We start from the raw sequence: 25,500 nt of genomic DNA, 5'->3' as shown, positions 1-25,500 counted from the left end.
CTTTAGTCCGTGTTTCTTTGGTGGGTTTAGACAGTAAAGATCCTGCATACACTAACCGGTTGATTTAGGAGCATTCTGGCAGTAGGGATCCTACATAAACTTGTGAAAGAAAACAAATGTTTTTAAATCAAATGTTTTTAAATCAAATCAACTTTTTCTGAATTGTATCATTGCATTTAAACCCTTCTGTTTGTTTTCTGTGTTTCAGATGCAACGACACCAGGAGTTGCAGGTAAATGTTCTCTTTTTACTAAAATTTTTAATCAATTGCTTACTTTCTGTAATTGTGTTTTTTTTTAAATAAATTTAAAATAATTTTTAGAGTGTTTTATTAGTGTTATTGTTTTCTGTGGTATTGTGGTATATCTTGTGCAATTTTACATTTTAGTGTTTTATATGTTGCTGTACAATTGGATTTTAAATTTCATGTATTGTTTATACTTGACGAATAAAGAATTCAATTCAATCCACTTCAATACTTATTTTTATTTAAGCATTATATCATTGTATTTAAACCATTCTTTTTCTTTTCTGTGTTTCAGATGCAACGACACCAGAAGTAACCGATCCAGCAGTTACAGATCCAATCGGTAAACATTTTTACAGTTACTTTACCAATTAGGGGATAAAGTTGTTCTTCTGTATGTCCACAAATTTCCACACAAGTCGTCTCAATTGGAATAAAGAATTCCATACTTAACAAAAACAGGACTTTATTTTTAAGTAACCAATAAACAAAGTTCTATTACAAGGCAGAGAACATATTAATTATGTATGGGGGCATCATCTAGAAGCCGAGGCTTGTGGTGAGATGCCTGAGGGACAGACAAATACCTAACATAAACAGGAACAATAATGTATGGACAGACGGGAAAAGACGGAACAAAGAAGGCGACAAGAATAAATTTACTCACAATATTTTCAACTCACTGTCTTTACAGAGGTACCAGAGACAGTAGGTTTGAATGGATGTGAAAACATTTTTTTATTTTGTATCTTTACTCAAAATTATCAATTCACTGTTACAGAGTTACCAATGACAGAAGGTTCAATTGAATGTGAATACATTTATTTTTGTTATTCTTCACTCACAATATTTTCCATTCACTTTCTTAAATTTACAGAGTTACCCGAGACAGGAGATTCCTCCCTCGTCATTATCATCGTGGTTGTGGTCGCAGTCGTCGTCCTTCTCCTGGTCATCATCGTCGTCGTTTACGTCTTGAAGGCCAAGAAGGGAATCAAGAAGAACGCCGTCGACCCGAACGGTAACGTCCCGATGAACGACATAGAAGAGGCTAGACCCGTTGCGGAGGAGATGGAAATGCCTGACGATCTTTGGGCCACCCAGAGACCGTCGACCCCACGGCGTTCTCCGGAGCCCCCCGTCCAGAAACCCACCACAACCGTGAAGGTCGTAGCGGTGCCCATGGCCCTAGAGACGGCCAATTTAGAGAGCCTGTCACCCCCTTCCTCCCCGCATTTGGTGGCCGACATGAATGATGTAGCCCCACCCCCTGTATACCTCCCTCCATCCCAAAATACTGATACAGAGGTTCCTTTGACCCAGGTAGTATCTTAAGATCACATTATCAAAAGACAGCACGGAGGATGCATTTTTCTTTTAAAGGAACATAACAGAATTGGTTTGAAATAAAACCGTCTAAAGAGCACAGATTTACATAAACTTACACCGTCTAATGATGATGATTGTAAAAAACATCCCTTGAAATATTTCTGTCTGAAATGTCATATTATTATTAGTTTTGATGCGAGATAAATCAAACCCTGTTTGGAGTTTATCGCTCAGTAAACGTTTGATTCATTTCTTTTAAATCAGTGTCATGCAGAATGTGTTATCAGTTTTTCACTTTTTTCTTGTGACCCAGATGGCTGATCGATCTCAAACTTCTACAGGTTTTTTAGTTTATGTAATAGTGCTAACTGTTTTGTTAGCAAAAACCAATTCTGTAATGTTCCTTTTAAAGGAAACAAAAATACATTTAAAACACCAATAAAAGTAGTTACAGGGCTAGCCTAGTAATTTTCTGATGGGCGATCATGTTTTGGGTTGAAGTGTCGCTTATAGTTAGAAACAGTAAAGAAGCATTTGCAATTCCTTAAGGTCTTTCTTAAAGGTATTATACATGATTGGTATCGCGATGAAAAAGTCACAGGCAGTGGTTATGTTGTGTGTTCAGCGAAAAATAAAACCTGTGAAAATTTTGAAATAGTTTGTTGCTTTGGTTCTTAGGAGATAATAATGATTTTTGGGTTGAACAAAGAATTCACTAGAGTGGGATTCGAGCCAACAACGTGCCGGCACGTTAATCCGGAGGTCGTTGGTTCGAATCCCACTCAAGTCAATGCTTTGTTCAACCCCAAAAATCATTTAAAAATTTACCCAGTCAGTTTCCCTTGTGGTTTATATTGAGATAATAGTGAAACGTCAAGCACAATTGTTGAATAGATTTTTAGATACAGTTTTATCGAATATCATATGACTTTGTTTCAGAGGGAAACATTTCACGGACAACGAAAAAAAAAAAACTGTGAAAATGTTGAAATAGTCTGTTTCTTTAGTTCTAAGGAAAGAATTGAAAAAACGTCAAGCACAATTTTTGTACAGGTTTTTAGATACAGTTTTATCGAAAATATCATAATTTATTACTTTGTTTCAGATGGAAATATTACACAGGAAAAAAAAGTATGAAATTCATAATCAGTAAGCTTTTAGACTAAAATTAAACAATGATAGTTTTATCCTTACCAGTCATGTGCAATACCTTTAAGTTGTATGTATATTACTACTTTCTCATGAACTACCGGTAAAGTAGTTTTAATTTCCTTTTAAGAATAAATTGATTGCCTTTGATATGTGTGACATCTCATTTGTTTTGACTGCACTTCTTAGGTTTGTTAAGGGCACTGTACACGTTTGGTAATTGTCAAAGACCAGTATTCTCACAACATTAGGCATAAAAATAAGAAATTAGTCGTCAAAGTTGCAAGAAGATAATGAAAGACAAAACATTCTTGTTAATTTGTTGCACAAATTATGTTTTTATGAAGAACAGTTTTTTAAAATCAAATAATAATTATACCAAGTAAATTTTTATACTAAAACATGTTTTGTTAGTTACCAAAAGTGTCAAGTGCCCTTAAAATAGGTCCTACTACCTACAATAATATTTCATTTTTATAAATATTTTGTGGGACAATAGTCTTTGAAATGTTGTGTGTGATTTGTCAAATAATACTAACCGTTATGCCTATGTTTAGCAATAAATACTTCTGTAATCTCTTACTTTAAAATTCACATTAGTTAAGCAAAACAAAAAGGGACAAATTATACACTGACAGAGAATTTCGTCATGATAACTTTCCAATCAGCTTGTCACATTCCATATACTTAGTGTATATATATTTTTTCTACGGACAATCACTTTAAGGATTTACTTCTTTTTGTTACTAAAATAATCTTATTTTCAAAAGGAAAAAATAATATAGAGTTTAAATTTCTTAAGTACTTTAAAGTGTGAAGAGTGTAAAAATGTCTGTTATCATTTGGTTTTTAATAAAACAGTTTGATAATTAGCAAATCCATAGTCTACAGTTTCGAACAAAGTGTGTATGTAGGCCTACAGTGGGGTGGATTCAGGATTTTTCAAACCTGGAGCACAATGGCGCCACCCAGGATTTTGTAATGGTGGGGAGGGGGCTTCAAAAAAAAAGGCGGGGTCCGCAGGGATGAAGCTCTCTGAGCCTTAAGCGATTTTAGGGTGAAAAATCAAGCCTCAACGTGCCCGAAGCAGAGAGGTGGATACACTTTTTATGAATCGGATAATATCAATCTTCCAAATTTACTGGGAAAAATAATATGTAACATCGATAGAAGGGTCCAGGGGCGAAGAGGTGAAAAACAAACCTCTGTGTGTGCCTAAAAACAGAGAAATACTAGACACACCTTTTAAGCACTTACGATCCTTATCATTCTATTAATTTTACTCAAAGAAAATCTCGCGTTTTCTGGTCTGGTCGTTGCATGCACTCATCTGTTTAAAAACGTAGTGGGTAAATCTGGCTTACAGAGCACCAACGCCTTGGGGCTTCGTTTGCTCCGCGCTCGCATGCTCCGGCTTGGACAGATTTTTGCCCCTACCCCGAAAATGTTTTGTCTTTTATTTTATTTGTTTATAAATAAACCAAACTTTTTACCAGTTTTCCAATGATGCTTTGCTGACTATACAATTCAGATTCAGATATCAGAAAGTTTACAACATGTGCATGGATGCCCTCATCCCAGGTAGGCTAAGCGCCAAGCTATAGTTATGGCGGTAACAACTTAATATTATTATTTAAATTCCTTCCTAAATAGAATTTTTTTAAACCTGTATTCTCACTGGGTTTTAACTTTTGAGGAGATTTGATAGAAATTGGGCTAAGGTTGGTTGGCTCCTAGCGATAGTCGAGTGCTAAAGGGGAAACAAATACGGTGATCATGGCGGTAAACTCACAACTTAAAGTCATGCATGCAACTATAAGATTGTGTTATAATGTGAAATTAATTGAATCTATCACAACCTGTGTAACTTTTGAGGAGATTAATTTGATAAATTTGGGCTAATTAGGTGGCTCCTATTAGCTTGACAGGAGTGCCCAGGAGAAACACATTCGGGGTGATTTTTTCTGGGGTAATTAGCAAATATTCAAAACGGCTGACCGTTTCCAACAATATTGAAAAGTAATCTGAAGTTTAGTGTTGAAACTATAGATTCGACTGGTTTTCAAGAGGTTGCCAGAGATTCTAAAGTCACGCCTCAAGTTTTTGAAATTGTATTATAGTTTCTCTTTTCTAGCACTGTTGACTCTACTAGGAGAGAGTGGCTAACCTCCATTTTTTCCTGATGTTAATTCCCTTTTTTTGAATCGATTTAGAAGAAGAAAAAAAGGCAATTGAAAAGCCCTTTAATCGTATGCGCGTGGTACATAGGCCCTTTTCGAAATCACGGCTTCGGCTTTGGATTCAGCTCAGGCTAGATTGGGCCCGCGCTCTCAGGGCGTCAGACGAGAGAACGGAGTCTGAAGCCGAATCCAAAGCCAAAGCCAAAGCCGTGGTTTCGAAAAGGGCCATAGTGAATAAAAAGTATTGTCACGAAGAGTGCGCCCTCTAGAGTTTGACTGGCAAGTTCTCGCAAAATCTCGTAATATATGTTCTTTTACGTGGTGTCGCTGGCAAAAGCAATCGGCAGCCATGAAGGTGATGATTTCATAACTCAAATTTCTCCTTTTTCATGTAATATTTCAAAAAAATGTTCGCCTTACATTGTATGTAGAATACACAAGTTAATGTTCATGTAAATTTTAAGCGAAATGAGTGAGTTGGTTTGTACGGATGTATTAGATATTATCGTCATGTTGTTTCGTGTTTTGCTATCAAATTGTGTGGGTCCATTTTACTGTGTGTTGGAATCGCATGGCGTTTTCTTACACTGGTCTGACCTGACGGACGGGTCGGAAATCTGTGTCTTTTTATTTTTTATTTCTGATAGCAAAACTGGAAAACTGTTAATGAAAATTTAAAATATCGCTGTCATAAAGCTTTCTTCATACCTATTCCCCAAACCAATGATTAACTTTAAGTCGGAAGTCAACTCTCCTCAACCAAGTCAACATGGAATTGAATTTGAAATGTATTATTTATAAACTCAATATTCCTTACCTGGTAAATTCGTCCCTCTATGTCCCAATCCGTTCCGTCCCACCATGGAGGAATAAGAACACTCTATCCTCCATGTTCCAACCAAGAAACATTAATTAACAAGTTCCAGCTTCATTTATTTTTTAGGTATTTAGGCCTTACTCAAATGAGATTTTGCTTTTTTGATCAACAATTCCAGTGAAAAAATAGTTTAGTGGCAGTTCGATTTCGAATGCGAGAATTTAGATAGGCCTACGGAAGTCTTTCCTTGAAAACGTTCCACATCCTGCCAACATGTTTTCACTCATTAGTTATAAAAAGAAGGAATATCTAATTTGATTGAGTGTGGCAGGCATGGCAGGATACGGAAACTTTTCTGTTTAGTCAAAATTGTTGTTCCATCAGCGAACCCTGTGTTTATAATTCACAAAATAAAAGGACAAAACACACAATTACAGTTGTGTGTGTCAAGACTCAAGGTCTTTGTATTCTACTTGAAAAAAACATCGATCATGATCGTATCATTACATTTACAAAAAGTTTAACCAGAAGTACGCTTCATGTTTCAGATCAACGTCAGCTACCCAGCCACTGGCTGTCAGAAGCTCATTGAAGTCGATGATGAACTCAAGATGAGGGCCTTCTACGAGAAGCGCATGGCACAAGAGATGTCTGCCGAGAGTCTTGGAGATGAATGGAAGGTGAAGAAAATAAATTTTCTAAAACTAAAGGGGTCATTCCAGGCAGGCCTGGGCCCAATTTCATAAAGTGGATAAGCAGCTATTACTGCTTAGCATTTTCTTGTTGCTTTTAAAATTGCTGGTCGAAGTCGTTCTCTGCCTATCATTGAAAACGTTTTGTTAAACAGATTGATTAACAATCTTAATAAACCACAGCATTTATTTAACTAGTTTGCTTCCATCATAAATGTTTGAATTTGGGTGCCATTTGTTTTAGATTCTTCTCCAGAAAGACATTTACAGATGTCAAGGTTTTTTCCGTATTTAAATATTCTTATGATTTTCTCGCAAATATTCAAGATAAAAAAAATCTTAGATTTCCAGAGTACTTCTCTAGTGGTGCTAGCCTCATCTACTTCCATCAGCCCAGGGATGCTATGGTTTAAACAGGAGGCAGGTTCTGATGATCTGCTGTTTGGTCCGCTGCACCACATTCTCATGATCTTAAATTGTGAATCTGTTGATATTTGAATTAAACATAATGTGCCTTTAAATTTGGATATAAGACATTTTGCTAACATTTTAAAAATTCTTGTTGCCTTTGCAGGGTTACATTGTACGTATCAGCGGTGGCAACGACAAGCAGGGATTCCCCATGAAGCAGGGAGTGCTTACCAACGGGCGTGTACGCCTTTTGCTCACCAAGGGGCACTCGTGCTACCGCCCCCGCAGAAAGGGAGAGAGGAAGCGCAAGTCCATCCGTGGCTGCATTGTGGACAACAATCTGTCTGTCCTCAATCTGGTCATCGTCAAGAAGGGTGAGTTCATGATGCAGAAGATTGGGAGGGAGTGGGGGGCGAAATTTGAGAAATTGTAATTTCTACTGGAGCATTTGAAGGGCACCAAGGCAATGACCAGGGGGCATAAAGCGTCCGTGAAGTATCGGGCCTTAATTTTGTTTCCAAAAGGGCAGGGTCACTTTTCAAGTTGGGAAATGTGTCTGGAGCATAGATTTGTAAAATACAACTAGATGGAGCATTTGTTATTATTTACACGTTGCCCTGCTGGCCCACCAGCGGCATGAACTCCCGAGGGTAAATCACATACAGATGCCCACTTACAAAATGTTGGCTGTTTTGAACATGTAAGTTGTATGTGATGTGTGTTTATCAATGGATCAGCAACATTTTCTCAATGGCCAAAAGTGCTTCTTGGTTTTGTATGGCTGCTAGTTCTGTTGTAGAACTCGTAATGGGTAAATTTCCAGCTTAAACGTGAAGTGGTATAAGACTTGACACTTGAGACATGCAACTTGGAGCAACACCAGAGCCCATATAGAGTTTGGTTTAGTAAGCAAGAAATATTGCTTTAAAATTTTCTGCTTAGCAGGAATAAGCAGGATACCAGTCACAAATTGTTTCATCATCATCGGTTAGCATCATGCATTTCTGCACCGGCTGCCTGACTTGTGAGACGCTTCCAAATAGACCGGTCTTGAGCTGCCACTTCTGCCTCCTCCACAGACCACCCAGTGCCCAGTCTGGAGAGGTCCCTCTGAATTACATTTTTCCATGATGTCCTAGGGCCCCCTCGTCTGCGTTTCCCATGGGTTGGTGACCAGTTGTAGAGTTGTTTAGTGATGCGATTTGTTCTCATTCGTTGGAGGTGACCAAACAACTGCAATCTGCGTTTTCTTATGATGCTTGCAAATTGGTTTGCTGGTCACCTTATTCTGGTCGGCATTGTTTTGTTGTTGCTGGCTATTTTTTTGTGCTGATGCAACCCTTTAAAATTGGGCCTAGCTTTGTTTTACCTTATTTTAACATTTGTTTTGTCTTGTTTCTGTTGTTTCTCTCTTTCTTCAATCATTTATTGCGGCACTGCTGGGGTTGTCATCTTCTTTTTAAATTTGTTATCTTGTTTGAAAGTGTATTGTTGTATACTTGCATTTTAATGCATTGATGTTTTGTGAAACAAGTTTAGCTAAGTTATTTAAAAGTTAGGTGTGACTATTGTCAAATAAAAATAAATTAATAATAATAATAATAATAATAATAACAAATCATTCATTCGATGTGTTCATTCATAACAGTATTATGTATGAAAGAGATCTCTGGCCTTAAAGTCTCTAATATTTGAGGTGTAACTAGTCGAGTAGTAAATTTCACTAGTGGGTAGTTAATTTCACTAGTCCCCCAGGCTTACCTAACTGTAGACCCTAATCACTGATTGTTCGGTTTCTTCCTTTTGTAATGTCCTATCCGTATCTTTTCCCTCGGAAACTTAAGGATCTGTTGGTTTTTATCATGTAGCTTTCGAATGGTACAAGCCAGAGAAATGTCATTTCTAAAGTTGATGTTTCTCATTTTAATAATTAATGATAATAATACCAAAACTTATAGCGCCCTAATCATGTAAACATACTCTAGAGCGCTGAACATGGAAAAATAGACAAAACTAAAAAAAAAATAAAAAAAAAAAAAAAATTATCACAATTATACTCGGCAATTATAACAATTATACTCAGCTGTTCTTGCAGTATTTGTCTGTTAACTTAATTTCATATTGACTTTTCCTTCCGAAGGTGATGTGGATATTCCAGGTCTGACAGACAAGACTATCCCTCGCCGTCTTGGACCCAAGAGAGCAGGCAAGATCCGCAAACTCTTCAACCTCTCAAAGGATGATGATGTGCGCCAGTACGTTGTAAGACGTCCCCTCCCAGAGAAAGAAGGTAAGAGATGGGTGCACCCCGAATTGAATTAAAGGGCAATTTTGCATGAAACCTGGTTCATACTTTCAGCAAATGCTGAAATGCTGTCTGAATTCCAACATCTTTGTTTTCAGTTCAGACGTTTTAAAATTCTCTGACTTTGCCAAATTGACTTTTGAAGCGGCGGGCAAGTCATATCCTTTCTTTATTAATCCGCAGAGCGAGTCAACAAATTCCTTGTCACAATAAATGAAGGGTACAGTGGTAAAATCCCAAAGATAAACTTTTTCTAAGTTTGTAAAAAATGGTTTGACAAGTTGTTCTCATTATACATAATATAATGCGTCAGTTTTTTGTTACATATAATAATAGAAAGTCTTCTTGATGGCCATATGTGATTTTGTTGAGCTGGAGTGAAACTAAACAAGTTCAAAACTCATTCTCTAACCCTTGGCAGGCAAGAAGCAGCGTTACAAGGCACCCAAGATCCAGCGTCTTATCACCCCACAGCGTCTCCAGCGCAAGCGTCATAACCTCTCCCTCAAGCGTAGACGTGCTGCCAAGAACAAGGAGCAAGCTGCCGAGTACGCCAAGCTCCTCGCTCAGCGTCAAAAGGAGAAGAGAGATGCCCACCTCAAGAGAAAGCGATCTGCATCCATGAGGGAATCACACAGGGAGTCAACTTCAAAGTAGATACTACCAAAAAAAAATGGCCGGGTTGGTCAAAGCAGGATTGAATGCTCATGAGTTGTCGAGTTCAAAATGCTTTTGGTGACGGATCTTTCACCAAGTTTAAGGAAAAACTCATGATAAAATGTTGAGTATTTTAAGATTGAGAGAAAGTTCACACTCACAAAATGAAGCTTCATCTGACGCTTTATGAGATTTATCACTGGACTACCGAGGAATAAAAACACATTGTGAAATAAAAAGATCTCAGAAAACAAATGATATGCGTGATAACTTGTCTTATTTATTTGTCAATGGTTAAAATAATATGACGTTAAAACTACATAAATCTGCCTTGGTAAATCTCTGTGAATAGAGCTAAAAATCGTTTAAACTAAATGCGGAAAAGCCCATACCACCAAAACTATAGCATTACTTGAGGGTAAAGAATATGATTTTATATTAGTTTACCCCTAGTCTTGAAGTCAAGACGGTAGTTGTTAAGCGCGGTGTAGTTACAGGGACGGTACACACCCTCGACCGTTGCCTGTGTATAGTCGCACTGTGACTATTGCATGAACGGCAGGATGTGTGTTGGTAACAAATAGGCAGCGCCTAACGACTTGTCATCAAGTCTAGTCTGGTATTGCTTACCAGTTTTCTGCCACATAGAAATCGTAAATGGGATACCAGTCACAAATGAAAGTTGTATTGTGGCAAGCATAATGATAATTTTGTGCTTGGCTACATCATGGAGGTACATTGAGCCCACATGTGTTGACTACTAGTGAGTGAGTAACAAGCCAACGAACAATGATTTCGAAGTGGTTTTTTTTTTCATCAACCATCCACAACAATTTTACTCTGCTGTTTGAACTACTTTTAAGTAGTACAAGTATCTGGCACTACTAATATCTATCTCCTCTGCATATTGAAAATTATTCCCCTAGTTTTATTAACGGATACATCCAAAATGTAGGCATGACATGTACACTTTATCAACCCAAACAAAAGGAATATAGACATTTTCCATTGCATTTGAAAGATATGAAACGGCATTCGTGTAAAAAGAAGTTGTAAAATAATTACATGCATCTAAAACTTTTGCAACAAGAAGAACACTGTCAAGTCTAGAAAGCAGATCAGTGCTTCTAAAAGTTAGTTTTTGCTGTTAAATCACAAAACAGATGATAAGTTGGTGCAACGAAAGAAAATATTTCACAATTATTTTTGCCAATAAGACCAAAGCTGACAAAAATTTTAATATTCCAGTAAAATTATTTTGTGTGTGTGTTATCTCCGTTCACTGCTTACTGTTCATAACTGTGACCTACAAATATTGTACACCAACATAAAGGCTTAGGAACACCAACGAAGAGTGCAAACGTCCTATGGTTATTCAGTGACAAAATGTGGGAACTCGTTTATGCAGCTAGAATGGCCAAATGATGAATCAACCTTTAAATTGCAATGAAACCCTAGCGGCCCAAAAGAAAAATGCTTCATTCAAGAAAAATTACAGTTGGAGAAATTTTAGTAACTGAAGATTTGATTCAGAACTGATTTGTCTAGTTCGTCCATCTCATGTCCGACATGACAGCAATTTGTACGTATTTCTCGGAAAAACCACGTTTCTGAAAGAACTAGTTCTAACTAGAACTATTAAAACAACTACATGTCATGATCCCAAGCAGTATACATGTATTACCATAGTTGCTTAACAAAATTTATTTTCAAGTTAAAATAAATCCCCCAAATAACTATATTACCACAAGTTTGCTTAAATCCAAACCTGGATGTACAAATGAAATTTATGCCTCATCCATATACCTGTAATTAAACTCATCTACACTTAGTTAAAATAAATCATACTACTAAGAACTAGAAACAAAAACATAAACTAAGGGGACCACAAGGTCTGAAAGAGTGCAGGATAGATGTACCAATCACGGTTTCTCCGATACCAGACTACATCAAGGGCCCCCTAAGTTGTCTTAAACATGTGTGATAAATTTTAACACCTTTTCGTTCTGATCAACAGTGAGCTGTTAACTGCACATTATCTCTTCAGTTCAAATACGGGGAAAAAAGGGAAAGTTAAAACTCAACAATCTCGACCGATCTCTCTCTGACTCGTCACTACTGTTCAGTCACACCCCAAACTCTGGTCAGGCAAAGCACAGTGTAATATGTGTCCGGCAGTTTATGGTTCCAGATTATAAAAATGCACTGGGACTGGGGTGAGCATTCTGTGGCCATTTCATTCTTGAAACATACTGCCCTGTACAGGTTTTTATTACAGCAACAACAAAAAAACAGCCCACCATCATAAAGGTTGTGCATGCTAAATATAACATGTTTGGCTAATGTTAACACTGACAAGAATTGCTGTTCACTTCTTAATTCTGAGTATAAACCGAAACCCTTGATGAAATTTGTACTTGAAACTCTTAAATCCAGCACCCTCCACTCCAAGACCCTTACTGTAATTCGATTCCCATGACCTTGAAACCCCGCTTGTTTTCCCCTACTAGTATAATACAAAGGAAGGACATTTTGACCTTGTAAAACTCTGCCCAAGCAAAACATGCAGTTACATTTTAAAATGGTCAAAAATGGTCTAAGCAAAACATGCAGTTGCGTTTTTAAAATGGTCTTGGTGGTTTAGGGTGAAGATCCTAGAAAAGTAAGACAGGAAACGTGTGTTGCTTTTGTTGTTTCATGATCAGTTGGAAATTTTGAAATAGTAATTACTGCACAAGCCATTTTGTATTTCTTGTTTCGACACTGTTTCCACACAGATGTCCTATCTTAATTTTGTAACATCTTTGGGTTAGAAACTTCTTTGAAATTTGATCAACCCTTTTTGTTGTTCTACATCTCAGTGGTACATTAATTTGTGCTTTTTCCCTTCAACTGCACTGGTTTACTTTGCCGGATAGCGACTTGGTTGCAAGTTTGGGGCTTGGTGCTTGTGAATTTTGTCCTAGGAACAATGCCATTGTTTTAGACTGAAACACGCCTCTGAAATCATTTAAAATGCAAAAAGTAGTGTCACGACATCAGATATGCATTGGAATTGACCAATGTTTGCATTTCATTCATTTTATTACCACAACCTCACCCATCGACAAGGGGAAATACCGTCAGTAATGACCTGCATGCTTTCCAGATACAATTCATTTATTATTCCAGAAGAAAAACTTTCCAGCCACAAATGTTTGGACATTATTAGCTACAGATAAAACCTCTTACTTCTGTCGCGAAAAACTGGTGACCGCCTCATGAGCAAGATGACACTATAAATGTTGCAGAAATTATTTTTAAACATGGTGCATGCCTTTTCGGATTGGATAACTTATAAGTTGCCATGTTTTTGTGTGTGTGATGTTGTATCTTATGTTACCGTCCATCTCTTTATACTTTAGGCATTATAACCTGTCTTCATGTGAACATGACACCCGGTACCTTTTTCACCCAAGGGACACTTTCCAACTTGCTTTTTTTTTCTCATTATGCGGTAGTGCACTTTTGTTGGTCTATGTTTTCATTTAGACAAAGCCCTTTCTGATCTAACCATGGCCTCGACTTTCCTCACCCTTCCACTTTCCTTTTCCAGGTTTCTCTCTCTTTCTCAGGAGAACCCACTGTGTGCGTCTTTGCTGTTGATCCTCGTGTTTTGTTTTATCTCGGTGTCTTCGCCGCCGTTCTTCCACCTCCCCCCGGCTGCTTTTGAAGAAGGATGTTCGAACACATTCTCTCGCGATGTTTGGCGCGCGTGTTTGCCGGCGCCGTGCTTCGCTTGGTACTAATAACCGAAGCCGTGCTGGTAGTTACGATCACCCTGGTAGGTGGAGTCCTGAGACAGTGCTGCATCCATCTGGGACTTGAACTCTTCTCCCAGGTAGCTGTCCTGTTTGAAAAAAAACCAAAAAATAAAAACACAAATATTGAGAGTTTGTTTATCAGGGTGTTAACACGTCGAGTTCAAACCAACGGTTCTTTTCAGAACCACCCCAACTCATTTAGAGATAGTCTTTACATGGTGTTACCGCATAACTTTCCATAGAGTGTTTATCAATAGCAAGTACTTTGCATTGATTTGATAAATATACACAAGGAAATGAATGAATTGAGAGAGGGAGGTTAATACCTGTGACAGCTCCGGCTGAGACAGGCCTGGCTGGGAGAGACCAGGCAGGGAGAAGCCAGCCTGGGATAGGCCCGGTTGACTCATCGACATGCCTTGGGTGAGTGGTCCCTGGGAGAATGGCATCGACCCATCCTGAAAATCAGACAACAAACACTTTATTCAATACAGAAACATTCATTTCAATGACTTGAAAAAATAATTTCATAAACGCATACATTTTGAATTTCAGTTGGGGCATGGCTGTGTTTTGTTTGGAGGAAAGGGCAGGCCCGATACTTCATGGTGGCAATAAAGGTGATTGCCTCCATGCCCCTTTGGTCATTGCCTTGGTGCCCTTGAGATACTAGAATCTCCTCATAGGGCGCCTTCAGCAAGAAGAAAATGCCTTGGTGCCCTTGCCCCTTCAAACACAAAGCATACAGGCTCGAAAGGGCTCTTTCCTTATAGTTTTCAAAAAAAAAAAAATGTCTTGAAGAATATGAAGGCTTCAAAAGTAGAAGTGTGATATTTTAATGAATTTAAAAAACCAAACAAAACTACATACCTGACTCTGCATGGAGAGATTGTACTGAGACATATTCTGGCTAGAGTTGCCCGGCTGGCTAGCCCCGCCCATTCCTTGTTGCGAGCCTTTCCCTTGCCCCTGCTGCCCGGGTGGCTTGCCCCTCCTCTTGGAGTATGGCGGGGCACCCTTCCCCCGCTGCTGTGGCATGTGGCCCCCCATCGGTGGCCCCGGCATGCCCTGATTGTAGAAGTGATTGCCTGGTTGAGGGGGTGGAGGCATGAACATGTTGACTGGTACTGGGAGGTTGGCCCCCGCGAACTGGGCAGGGCCTGGCCCGATATAACCCATCTGGTCGTGGATACGGCCTGGTCCATGAACAAAACGACTGGATCCTGCAAGATTTTAAATACAGCTCATTGTAAAAAATTGTTCAAAATATTATGAATTTTTGGTAACAAATCAAGAAAAGATGCTAGGTTGATTTTTTGGCAAAAAATTTAGATTTAAAGATACACCGCTTTATTTTACAGATCTACAATAGAGTTTTAAGCTTTCGTTCAAGGTATAACACAAAAACTCCACCAATGTTATGTGGTAGTTGTTTAAAAACTAAAAACTAATTATTGTCAGAATCCCAAAGTTATCACACAAACAATTTTGCAGGTTACATGCATTGTGTGCATTGTCATTGGTGTAAGGAAAATGTTTTTGAATATTTCTCATTCTGAAACTGCATCACCTGTAACAATTCGTTCAGAGAAAAAAAAACTTTCAGCAAAAACAAAACAGGCCATAAGAGAATGAAAATATTTTTGGGTATCATATATTGCATTGCAATCTATGTATAGGACTGGTGTCCTGACTGCACGCACTGACCTCCATTCATCATGCCTGATCTATCATAGATACTGCCTGGTATCATGGCCTCCTTGGCGCTGAACATTGCAGACGTCATAAAACGACCACCCTGCAAGAAAAACAAAAACACAAACAGTATTAAGGAAAGCGTACGAGGGTGCAACTTAGATTCAAACAAATTTATTTCCTTGTCTTGCTGTTGTGAAAATACCAATCAAGAGCTACCTAGTATAATGTAATGAAATAGACTCAATAAAAAAAAATTTTGTTTTTTGAAAACAACTTCTCAAAACTACAGCACCTCAGCAAGTAAAATTTTAAGCTTTCTATCATCTAACTGTAAATCTATGGACGTTTGTGTTTTGTGTCATACAAAAAGCAAAATATACCCAAACTCTGTAACTCAAACTGACACTTACTGGGTTTGTTGTGTTGACGAGCTTCCTTGGCTTACTGAACTGAATCAGACTCTCCTTCAGGTTATTAAGAGGTCCTTCGACCAGGACCTTATGCTCCTTGTAGTAGGTCAGAAGGTGATTCCACAGTGGGTGACGTGACAGGACCTTGGGGTTACCCACGATGATCACACCATACCTGACACATTGACAAACAAACAGAATAATGGGTTAGATTCATATGGACCGACCAGACACTAGGGCTGTACGTTAACTTGTAATTCTCTTTCGAGTACTCCATATCCATTTTGATTCGACCCTTGTACTCAATCAAATATTCCTATTTTTTTCAAAGGCCCAAATATCGTGTCTGTTGGATGCCGCTGAAGTCCTATTCTGCAATGTTGTTTACCATAGCCGTAATCGAAACTGCTTGTTTCAGACATGGCCCGAGTCCGTGTTAACACAAAAACGTACCTTGATTCAGGGAATAAATAATATTAAAAAAAAAAAAAAAAAAAAAAAAAAATATGTTGTTTTTTAAAATGTTTTTTATTAAAAACATTTTTTGGGGGGTGGAAAATGGATTTCCGGTTAAAAATGATATCCCTGAAACTAACCTGCAGCGAGTCAGAGCAACATTCAGACGGCGTGGGTCGTTCAAGAACCCGATGCCCTGATGGTCATTGGCACGGACACACGACAGAATGATGTAGTCTTTCTCCCGTCCCTGGAAAGCGTCGACGCTGGCGATCTCGATCTCCTGGTAGAGTTTGACATTCAGAGGGCCGCTGTACTGCATGTACTGGACGATGAACGCACGCTGGCCCTCGTAGGGTGTGATGATGCCAATCTGGTCGGGCTTGACGCCGGCACGCAGGAAACATGTTGTGATCTTTTCGACATTAGACGCCTCCGTTCTGAAAAGCAATTCAAAGACTTTGTATTGTAATGAAGGAGATTTCTTGTTCATTAATCAAAGAGTTTTACTGATAAAGTCTACACATTTTTTACTCTAAGGTTCACATTTGTTTACTTAGCCTTTGATTAAACATAGGATGAGAGAAAATAATGGTCCTCATTGGGATTTGAACCCAAGATCCGAGACACTCAGGGCAGATGCTCTACCAACTGAGCTATGAGGCACAGCGGTAAACTCCCTCAGGTTTTCCCCAAAGAACCACATTTTGCTCTCTGTGTTGCATGGATGCGTAACTCGGCAAAGCAAGTCTTTGATTGTAGTCTTTGGTGTAAGATTTCATTGAGCAGGAATTCATGTGATGACAACTGCTGGTTGACGCTTTAACTTTTCTCTGTAAAGTACAATGAGGTACCTGTTTAAGAAGGAGGTACCGGAGCTGGAGATCTCCTCTTGTCCAGCCGTGGCATAGAAGAACATCGGTTTGTCTCGCTGGGGCCAGGGAAACTCCACCGCCTTGTTGATTCGATCACCTTTGGGGAGTGGAACAATCACAGAAACTATTAACAGAGGATACAGCTAGGCAAGATATTTGGCCCCGCAGAAAAAGAACAAAATCGATAATGTTTTTTGCGTACAAGGGCACCTGTACTTTGTCTCAGATCTAAGTTGCACTTCAAGTGCATACAAATGTCGCCACTTACTTGCCCTGTCACCAATACAAACATCAAGAAAAACTTAAGGAAACTTGCATAAGAGGGACAACAATGTACGGGCATCACTTTTGTAATTTTTTAAAGACTCAAGATTTCTTATATTGGCTATACCCACCAGCTGCCACACCATTCTGCAGAGATCCCTCGTAGAAAATGTTGGATGGGAAAGCGCTGAGGGCCGGGTGCATACGATACTGAACCTGCAATCTGATTGGTCGGATGCCCAGGACCACAAGACGCTCGAAGAGCGACTGTGAGAGGCCGGCGTTTGCCGCTTTCTTGCACATGACCACTGGGCCTAGCTGACAATGATCCCCTACCAAGATGACCTGCACAAAGACAGTTGGATAAATACAATTGACTTGAAGTTCAACGTTCAGGTTTTGTTTCCTTTCCTTTGTTTTACAACAACCACTTTCTTCTAACCCTTTCCCACACCCCGTATACTCTCCATCAAGTGTGGGGCTGTATGTTGCAGGCCTGTATGCTACTTTTTTGAAAGGGCAAGGGCACCAAGGCATTTTCTCCTTGGTAAAGGGCTCCCTATGAGGAAACTTAAAATTTCTACTGGAGCATTTCAAGGGCAATGACCAGGGGGCAATGACCAGGGGGCATGGAGGCAATCGCCTTTGTTGCCTCTGTTAAGTATCGAGCCTGGTATTGGTTGTCATTTGCCTTCGACAATGACTCTGCTAGGGTCAGAACATAGGGCTAGTCACTTTGTTTTTCTTCCCCATTGATATCACAGGTTCTCTTAGTCAGCAGCTGATTCCCCTCTTTATCTCTTTAAAGAATACACTAATCCATTTCCAATTTAAGAGATTGAAAGTCCAATTCGTACCTGTTTGCATCCGAGCACAATCGGTATGAGACACTCGGGTTCCGTGGCCTGCGTACTCTCGTCGATGAGAACGGCTCGGAATCGGAACCGGGCAAGACGAGGGTCCCCTGCTCCCACACACGTACAGCATATCACATCAGCATTCTGAATTGAAAAACTAATCATCATTAATCAGCCTACCCTGGACTCACAATTTTATGCGACAGTTTAAAAACCTGGCATCATGCCTGAACTTGTTCTTCAGTAATGATGGCCCATAATTAAACATGAATAATTTTGTCGATCCGCTCGCCCTTGGTGGACCAAAAATGCTCGCCCAAGATGTGTCAATTTGGCTGCTAACCTTTCTCTGCTAAGCCAGGATTATTTGTGTTTAAAAATACTGACGTTTAAAGTCTCAAAAGACTTTTGAGTCTTTTCTTCAGTTGACGCAATTATTTTTATCCGCGGTGATTTACCTGGAGGAGTTCTCTCTCATTGTTCCTCTTCAGCGCACGGAAGCGTTTCTCGTCGGCGCTGGACAATTCTCCGATCTCATCCTTCAGAGCTTGTAGTTTCTGCTGCTCCTCGTTCCCTTCCATGTTTCGCACCTAACATTTAAAAAAAATCAGGCAGAAATGGAGTGAGGCTAACTATGTAACTACTCAGGCAATGGAGGCTGTACACTTTGGAACCAATCTAACGGGCATGGTGGCATCGCTGGTTTATCAACGGCCAGTTTCATAGCACAGTGCAGAGTGGACCAGTTATAACAAAATAATTGCAAAAGTCGCAGGTCGCCCTTAGCTGACATAACAAGAGTCATCCGCACTTCAACCTCTGTAAGCATGCCATACGTACGTCACTAAACGACCACTCAGCAGTCGATTTCACGAAACGCTAGCATTAATCCTATCTCGAGTTCGAACGAGTAACCCGTCCTAACTTAGGATGGGTTAAATGCGTCCTACTGTCTTCGCATACAGAACTGAACTCGTCCTAAGTCCTAAGATTAACCCTAAGTTAGGAAGAACTTGTTGAAATCGATGGCAGGAACCATTATCCCTGCGCGAACTTGTCCCCTATGTCAAACTGACCTGTCTGTGGAGTGTGAGGAACGAGACTGGTGACTCGATAGCTTCTCTACTCTTGGCACATATCCTGACCACCTTCAATCCAGAACGATGGATCTTCTCAGTCAGTTGGTCCACAGCGATGTTACTGGGTGCACACACCAACACTTGCCTAGAAATAACAAAAACAGCCAATCAAACACCACTTCACAGTATTATTATTGTCATGATAAAAACATGAAACTTGTCTTTCCTATGTATGGGAACAATACATACACAACAACAATAGACCAAACTTTGATTAATTTGTCAAGACTACATACCCCTGTCCTTGCTTGGCAAGATGGTAGACAACACTGGCCGATGTGACAGTTTTTCCTGTACCAGGTGGGCCCTGTTTGGATCAGCAATGTACATAAAGCATTTAAACTTTCACAACTATATAACCATCACCATACGACCAGACTTGGCTAATATTGTTATAAGTGTATAAGTTTTCGACACATTTTTGTTATTGTAGAAGTGTCTGAACTCCTCTTTCATTCCCATTCATCAATGCCCCATTAGTTAAAAAGCATTATTTGGGAGTCTGTTAACATGTTTGCAGGCTCTGCTTTAAATGCTATGCTCAACAATTGTGCGTACACAAATATACTATGTACATTGAGTACCGGTATGTATTGATTGCATTTCACTTAAGTTAGCGCCTGTGCAAGCTTGCACGTCGTGCATATGCTTCCAACACTCCTCACCGTGTTTATATTGTATGTTAAAACATGGCCACACAATAATGACATGTTCAAACAAGCTTTAGGCTAGTCATATCTGATACTAAAAATAAATGTCTGTGGTCATGGCCGAGTTGCCATTATTTGCATCTTGCAATCAGAGAGATTGTGCACAACAATCAGGGAGATGTTTGGAATGGACCGTTCCGGCTTTCCACTAAGCTCCGCCCACCGCACGCGTGAGCAAGAAATGTGTACGAACACTCCCAATAATATTCTGCACGATTCTTCCGCGCGTGCCAAATATACGCGCACGCATGACCGAGTTTGTCCGACCACAATCATTGCTGTGATTGGTCAAATGGGTGAACGCGCACAGTTTGATTGATAGGCCGGATCGGTCGATTGCATTCATCATGATAGGGAAAAGGTTTCCCTAATCAGGGGGATTTCCAAATGTGTTCGTTGTAACCTGGAAAGATTGGTTTAGTTTCAAGGAACTTTCTGCAGAATCAGGAAGAGTTGGCAGGTCCTGCCATGGTTCTGCGTTCGCGACAGCTCATTGCACTTACCTGAATAAGACTAAGAGGGCGTGTGAGCACCATGCGCACAGCAGACACTTGAGAGTGGTTCAACTCGGGGAGATTGGGTGCGGAGAATCGCTTAGGCAGGTTACTCTTGATCACCATGTTCTCCACCTCATGACCAAGGAGTTTATGATACAGGAAACTAGACACGGCCGTCTCGTCCACTGCCAGCGTCTTCAGGGCACTTTGCATTCTGAGGGTTGATCAATCGAGAAAATGAAACCTGCTTCTATAAGCACTCCATCAGGGTGATAAGCATCAGGTCTTGGCCTTTGTGCCCTTCAAAAGTTTCACAAAGACTTTAAGATTTTCAAATGGAAGTGCCCTTATCAACATGAAAGTGGCCTTGCCCTTTCAATGATGAAATAACAGGCTTGTAAAAATAACCAAAACCCAGTATGTTCCTCACCTGTCAAAAGATGTGGATTTCCACACAAAGTCCACCACAAAGTTGTTGATGCAGTTGACGGGTACTTTGGCACTTATCTTAATCTCAACACAAATCTCATCTCCATAATCTGATCGACTGTATTAAGGTCCAAACTACATCTTAGATCACTCTACGTATACATGGTGTAGGTCTAAATAGACTTTTTATGCTATTTAATAACAAACAAAACTCAAATCTTTGTAAACTCCATACTGTATTTAATATTAACACAAAGGATACTGTCTGGTATCTTGACTACATGACCCACTCCTGACCAAGGTTCTTGCAAGTCACCAAGGTAGCGCAGCCTCAACTCATCTCCCTGCATCAATTTCAAATCTGTCCAAGAAGGGGTACAGAGAACAAAACATTTTATAAAATAGATTGCCTAGGAAGTTAGTGAGGTGTGGAATTATTTAAATAGTTATATGGCCCCGAAATAAAAACACCGCATTTTCGTGCAGAACAAAACAAATTTCCCCCAGCACTCGAGCAAAATACACTGTGCTGCCGTGCACAGATTTCCCTCAGATAGCATCTCAGCAATGATGACAACCATTCGTGAAACATTTTGGTGAATTGCTCGCCCTTGGTGGACTAAATTGGATTTAGAGCCCAACACTAAAGTTGGTCTTGCTACAACACTAGCTACAACACTTGGGACAACCTCTGCACTGCACTGTACCTTCTTTCTTAGGGAAATTGAAGTAAGCCCTGGTCTTGCGATTGAGTCCGATGTCCCAACGTACAGACATGTTGCTCTGATTCTGATTCTCCTTGGTCTTGCGATCATAATCTGCCTCCATCTTCACCAGAGGACCGAAGATGTTCTGATAGGTGTAAGCGTCTTCATATCTAAGTAGGCAATGATTGGAGAGGAGTTTTTGTTGGACGGAATGCTATAAAATAGTTAAATTATTGAAGACTTACCATTGTATGCAAGAGATACAGCTACATGTTTTTCTTAATCAATGTGTAATGCCCGCGTTGCATCATGAATCAATGTTAAACACGCGTATTAAGCCTATCGATGACATTTTGCACTTAGGAAAAAAGTGTGAACATTTTTTTGCAAGTTATTTTTAAACAATGTAAGTTTCATCTTTAATGTTTTGAGCTTTTCATGTGTACACATTGCCATAAAATGTGTTGAATTGAGTGAATCCCCTTCTCCTCCCTGCCCTCCTCACCTCAACATGACCGAAGCAGGCTCTTCATCAGCTCCTGGTTTCTCCAGATCTTCCAGCGTGGCTTCTGCGTTGTTCTTCCACAGTTCCTCCAGTCGATTGATCTGAGCGGCCGAGATCTGCCTGGCTCTGAGCTGCTCCTGCTCCGAGGGGACCTTGACCAACCAGCTGAGGAAGCAGCGATCCTGAATCAGAGGCTGCCACTGGGTTGGGTCCCTGGAAAGCAAAAACATTAAATCCAAACATGGGTCCAAGGTCCAACTAGGTACTTGGGGGTTTCTTATCAGACCTTTCTCCAATCTGGGCCCAATTTCATAAAGCCTATAAGCACAAAAACCTGCTAAGCAAAGACAAATCTTGCTAAGCAAAAACAGGTTACCAGCAAACATTACGTTATGTTTACATTGTTCATTCTCTTGCTGAGCAAAGCAATTTGTTAAGAATTTTTTTCTGCTAAACAGTTTTATAAAAAAATTGGCCCTTGTACCAATGTAACCAAACCAAGGCTGACAGAAAAAAAAAGCCTTTTGACGATAAAAAATGGTTTGACATACCAGTTCATGTCCTTCAAGTTGCTCTGGGTGGCACAGGGTTGGCGGCAAAGCAGCACGACGACCGAGTCAACTTTAGCAGGGATGAAACCCAGTAGGAACACGTTGCGACATCCACAGTTGTAACACTCGAGGGCAGTCTCTCCTACGGGACTGTCGCGGTGAAGGGTGACCTCCTTACACTTGGCCCTCACGAGGTGGTTGATGATATGGCTGTGTGTGTGTCAATGTTAATTTTATTTTTGGGGTCGAATAAAGAATTGACTAGAGTCGGATTCGAACCAACGACCTCCAGATTAACGTCACTTTAATCCGGAGGTTGTTGGTTCAAATCCCACTCTAGTCAATTCTTTGTTCAACCCCAAAAATCATTTCAAAATTTACCCAGTCAGTTTCCCTTGTGGTTTATATTGATATCAATGTTAATTTGTTAGCAAGTTATCTAGATACCTTTTTATTGCAATGTAACAGCTCGAATTAGTGCCAACCAAGTTGGAAAACTATAGAAAGTTGTCTAAAAAGCAATGGTCAAAAAAGGTTTGCCCGCTGAATAGAAATAGCAATGCTGTAAAGTGCCTTGATCTAGCTACTAGGATTCGCTATATAAGAACCTATTGTTAATTAATCTTCAATTATACTCCCCTCTACAATCACTTCACAACGACTATTATTTGGACTAGAATAAGATTGGTATGCCTGGCCCAGTGACAAGCAATTGTTAATTGGGTCTACAGTCCTCAATCACTCGCAATCATGATCCTCTTAAAAATTGGTGTTACCTTCCCGAGGTGTTGCCACGGCCATTGCAGAACCATTTCTTAGTGGAGTTGCATAATACCACTGCAGATGGATCATGGATGCCACAATACCTATAAGAAATTGTCAAAAACTAATTATTTTATCAGTATGAGTATGATATTTCAAAGAGGCGATGAAGGTCATGAACTCTAATACCTTAGTCTTGGCCTTGATGCCATTCAAAAAATAATCCCTAGAGCGGCTCTTTACACAATTGCAAAAATGAAAATGGCCAATCATGGCACTTCTGTCAATTAAACGAGGAAAACCACATGCAAGACAATTAAGTACGAAGAGACTTGAATGAAGATGCTTAAGAGCAACATTAGAAATACAGTTTATCTGAGCAATATGCAGACTTCATTATCTTAGAAAACTCAAAAGATTGACATAGTAAGCCGGTTGTCACCTACATCACTATTACCAAACATTTCTCAAGATTAGATAGACAGGAGTAAGTGTAGAGATTGCTTTCGTGAATATCGGCCAGATATGCTACAAGAAGCTTGTCCCTGTCTTTACCTGCATGCATGATCAGGTAGGTCTTTGGTGTAATACGTCTCTTCTTCATCTTCTTCAAAGGTCAAGTCCTTCAGTGTTTGTACTGTAGCTGCAACGTTGTCCTCAACAAAGCCATTCTGTACTGGCTTTGCATCCAAAGACAACCCAACCTGGAAAAACCACAGCAATAACAATGTAGTTAATGCAAAAACTTAACCACTCTTGCATCGACTTCAACACTACCGGTACCTCACCAACTACGCAAAGAGACCAAGATCCTAAAACATTGGCTTATTATACTACAAATTAAAATCATGACATTATTGTGAATGTTACAAATTGCACTTTTTTCATTTTTTTATTACTATTTGGACTTCTGAGGGCAACTTTTGTAGTTGGGTGTTGTAATTTATATATTCAAATAATAATAATAGACGAATCACAATAATGAACTGTCAGTGTTAAATGATGTACCTGACTGTGAAGTGCAAAGGTAAATTTTTTGTTGCCAAGGAGTAAGCGAGCGCCCCGGTTACTCAACTGGAACTGTATGACTGGGTGTAAAACAAATATACTTTCTCTCACTTAGTCTCAGTCCAACAGACCAAGTCACCCAGTTTACTCCGCGAACGTGCATGCGTTGCGTTTGTGTGCGCCCATCAATGTCTCAGATCTATTGCCAGCACGCAAATGCATGTAGGAACTGGGCAAGAGTTTGTAATCCCATGTGCAGCCACGATGATCATGAAAACAGTGTGACATAAATAATGTTAGCAAATGACACGCATGCTAAAACGTAATGCATTCTTCATTCAATTCAATTAATTTCCATTGATTTTCTGGGAAAATCACTTTTAAAAACTTACTGAAAAGGAGCTAGATCTAATTTACAAATATATACAGATATACAGCTAACACATGTGGATTTGATCATTTATAGTGTGAATCATCAATGATTCTTACTTGGCTCTGACTCTGAGACACGACATCAAGCTGTGATGCCTGGCTTTGAGTCTGCGTCTGAGACGGCAGGGTGAAGTCCCCTACATTATACTCAAAATCCGTCCCCTGCGTGTCGGCTCCCAGTAACTCGCCGTCTTCCGTGTCCAGAAAAGTCAAGCTCTGCGAGCTCGGACCGTACGCATCGACACTCATGTCTCACTTTACCTACTCCAAGGTCCCTCAAACAAAACTGATCCCACAGATGATGGGTTATATTTCTCCGCTGTGATGGAAATTTGCAGCAATTTTGTTTTTTAGTTGAAGTAGAAGTTTCGTTTTGGAAGCAATGCGTGGAACATGCGCGCATTGCAAAATGCTCGGTGGCCTTTTGATGACGTAGGCGTTCTGCACAAGAATCGATGATGTCACTCAAAAATAATTTTCTTAAAAGGAGACTTTTGGGCAATTTTTTCCTGTTAATTCATCCCAGACGAGGAAATTGTACACTTTCATTTCGTGAAATACAGTCTTTTTTATCCCATGGAGATAAAATTACAGTTTTCACGACATCGGA

At 39.7% G+C, this 25,500-nt stretch overlaps 3 protein-coding genes across 3 annotated transcripts in view; 2 read left to right on the top strand and 1 right to left on the bottom strand.

The window, feature by feature from the left end:
- LOC139941783 (uncharacterized) overlaps positions 1-3,536 on the top strand; it is a 48,682-nt gene extending 45,146 nt beyond the window's left edge. Inside the window, exons 28-30 of the mRNA XM_071938404.1 lie at positions 209-232; positions 543-590; positions 1,125-3,536. Coding sequence (XP_071794505.1) covers positions 209-232; positions 543-590; positions 1,125-1,582 — 530 coding nt within the window. The 3' untranslated portion in view covers positions 1,583-3,536. The remainder of the gene's footprint in view (positions 1-208; positions 233-542; positions 591-1,124) is intronic.
- A 1,701-nt stretch (positions 3,537-5,237) lies between these two features.
- LOC139941475 (small ribosomal subunit protein eS6-like) lies at positions 5,238-10,042 on the top strand. Its single transcript, XM_071937996.1, has 5 exons — positions 5,238-5,260; positions 6,271-6,402; positions 6,989-7,199; positions 8,966-9,115; positions 9,552-10,042. Exons 1-5 carry the CDS (start codon positions 5,255-5,257, stop codon positions 9,785-9,787), a joined length of 735 nt encoding a protein of 244 aa, XP_071794097.1. The 5' UTR covers positions 5,238-5,254; the 3' UTR covers positions 9,788-10,042.
- A 140-nt stretch (positions 10,043-10,182) lies between these two features.
- On the bottom strand, positions 10,183-25,491 carry LOC139941473 (regulator of nonsense transcripts 1-like). Its single transcript, XM_071937994.1, has 21 exons — positions 24,948-25,491; positions 24,006-24,154; positions 23,465-23,554; positions 22,689-22,898; positions 22,138-22,350; positions 21,633-21,802; positions 21,188-21,286; positions 20,927-21,035; positions 20,503-20,710; positions 19,526-19,596; positions 19,227-19,374; positions 18,609-18,740; positions 18,151-18,294; positions 17,425-17,638; positions 17,009-17,126; positions 16,295-16,594; positions 15,699-15,873; positions 15,298-15,388; positions 14,461-14,813; positions 13,917-14,048; positions 10,183-13,676 (listed from the first exon to the last, which is right to left on the bottom strand). Exons 1-21 carry the CDS (start codon positions 25,137-25,139, stop codon positions 13,572-13,574), a joined length of 3,423 nt encoding a protein of 1,140 aa, XP_071794095.1. The 5' UTR covers positions 25,140-25,491; the 3' UTR covers positions 10,183-13,571.
- Positions 25,492-25,500: the final 9 nt, after the last annotated feature.

The sequence above is a fragment of the Asterias amurensis genome, chromosome 9 (genome assembly GCF_032118995.1).
Source record: "Asterias amurensis chromosome 9, ASM3211899v1".
Taxonomy (NCBI): domain Eukaryota; kingdom Metazoa; phylum Echinodermata; class Asteroidea; order Forcipulatida; family Asteriidae; genus Asterias; species Asterias amurensis.
Note: the sequence above shows the minus strand (reverse complement) of the source record. Positions and strands in the feature narration are given on the sequence as shown.

Excerpts from the sequence above, each read along its gene's own strand:
- LOC139941475 (XM_071937996.1), top strand. Across the intron at positions 6,403-6,988 it reads GTCTTGGAGATGAATGGAAG|GGTTACATTGTACGTATCAG; the intron begins GTGAAGAAAATA and ends TTGCCTTTGCAG. Across the intron at positions 7,200-8,965 it reads TCTGGTCATCGTCAAGAAGG|GTGATGTGGATATTCCAGGT; the intron begins GTGAGTTCATGA and ends TTCCTTCCGAAG.
- LOC139941473 (XM_071937994.1), bottom strand. The coding sequence starts at position 25,139 with ATGAGTGTCGATGCGTACGGTCCGAGCTCGCAGAGCTTGACTTTTCTG. Across the intron at positions 18,295-18,608 it reads ATGAGAGAGAACTCCTCCAG|AATGCTGATGTGATATGCTG; the intron begins GTAAATCACCGC and ends TTTTCAATTCAG. Across the intron at positions 14,814-15,297 it reads ATCAGGCATGATGAATGGAG|GATCCAGTCGTTTTGTTCAT; the intron begins GTCAGTGCGTGC and ends AAAATCTTGCAG.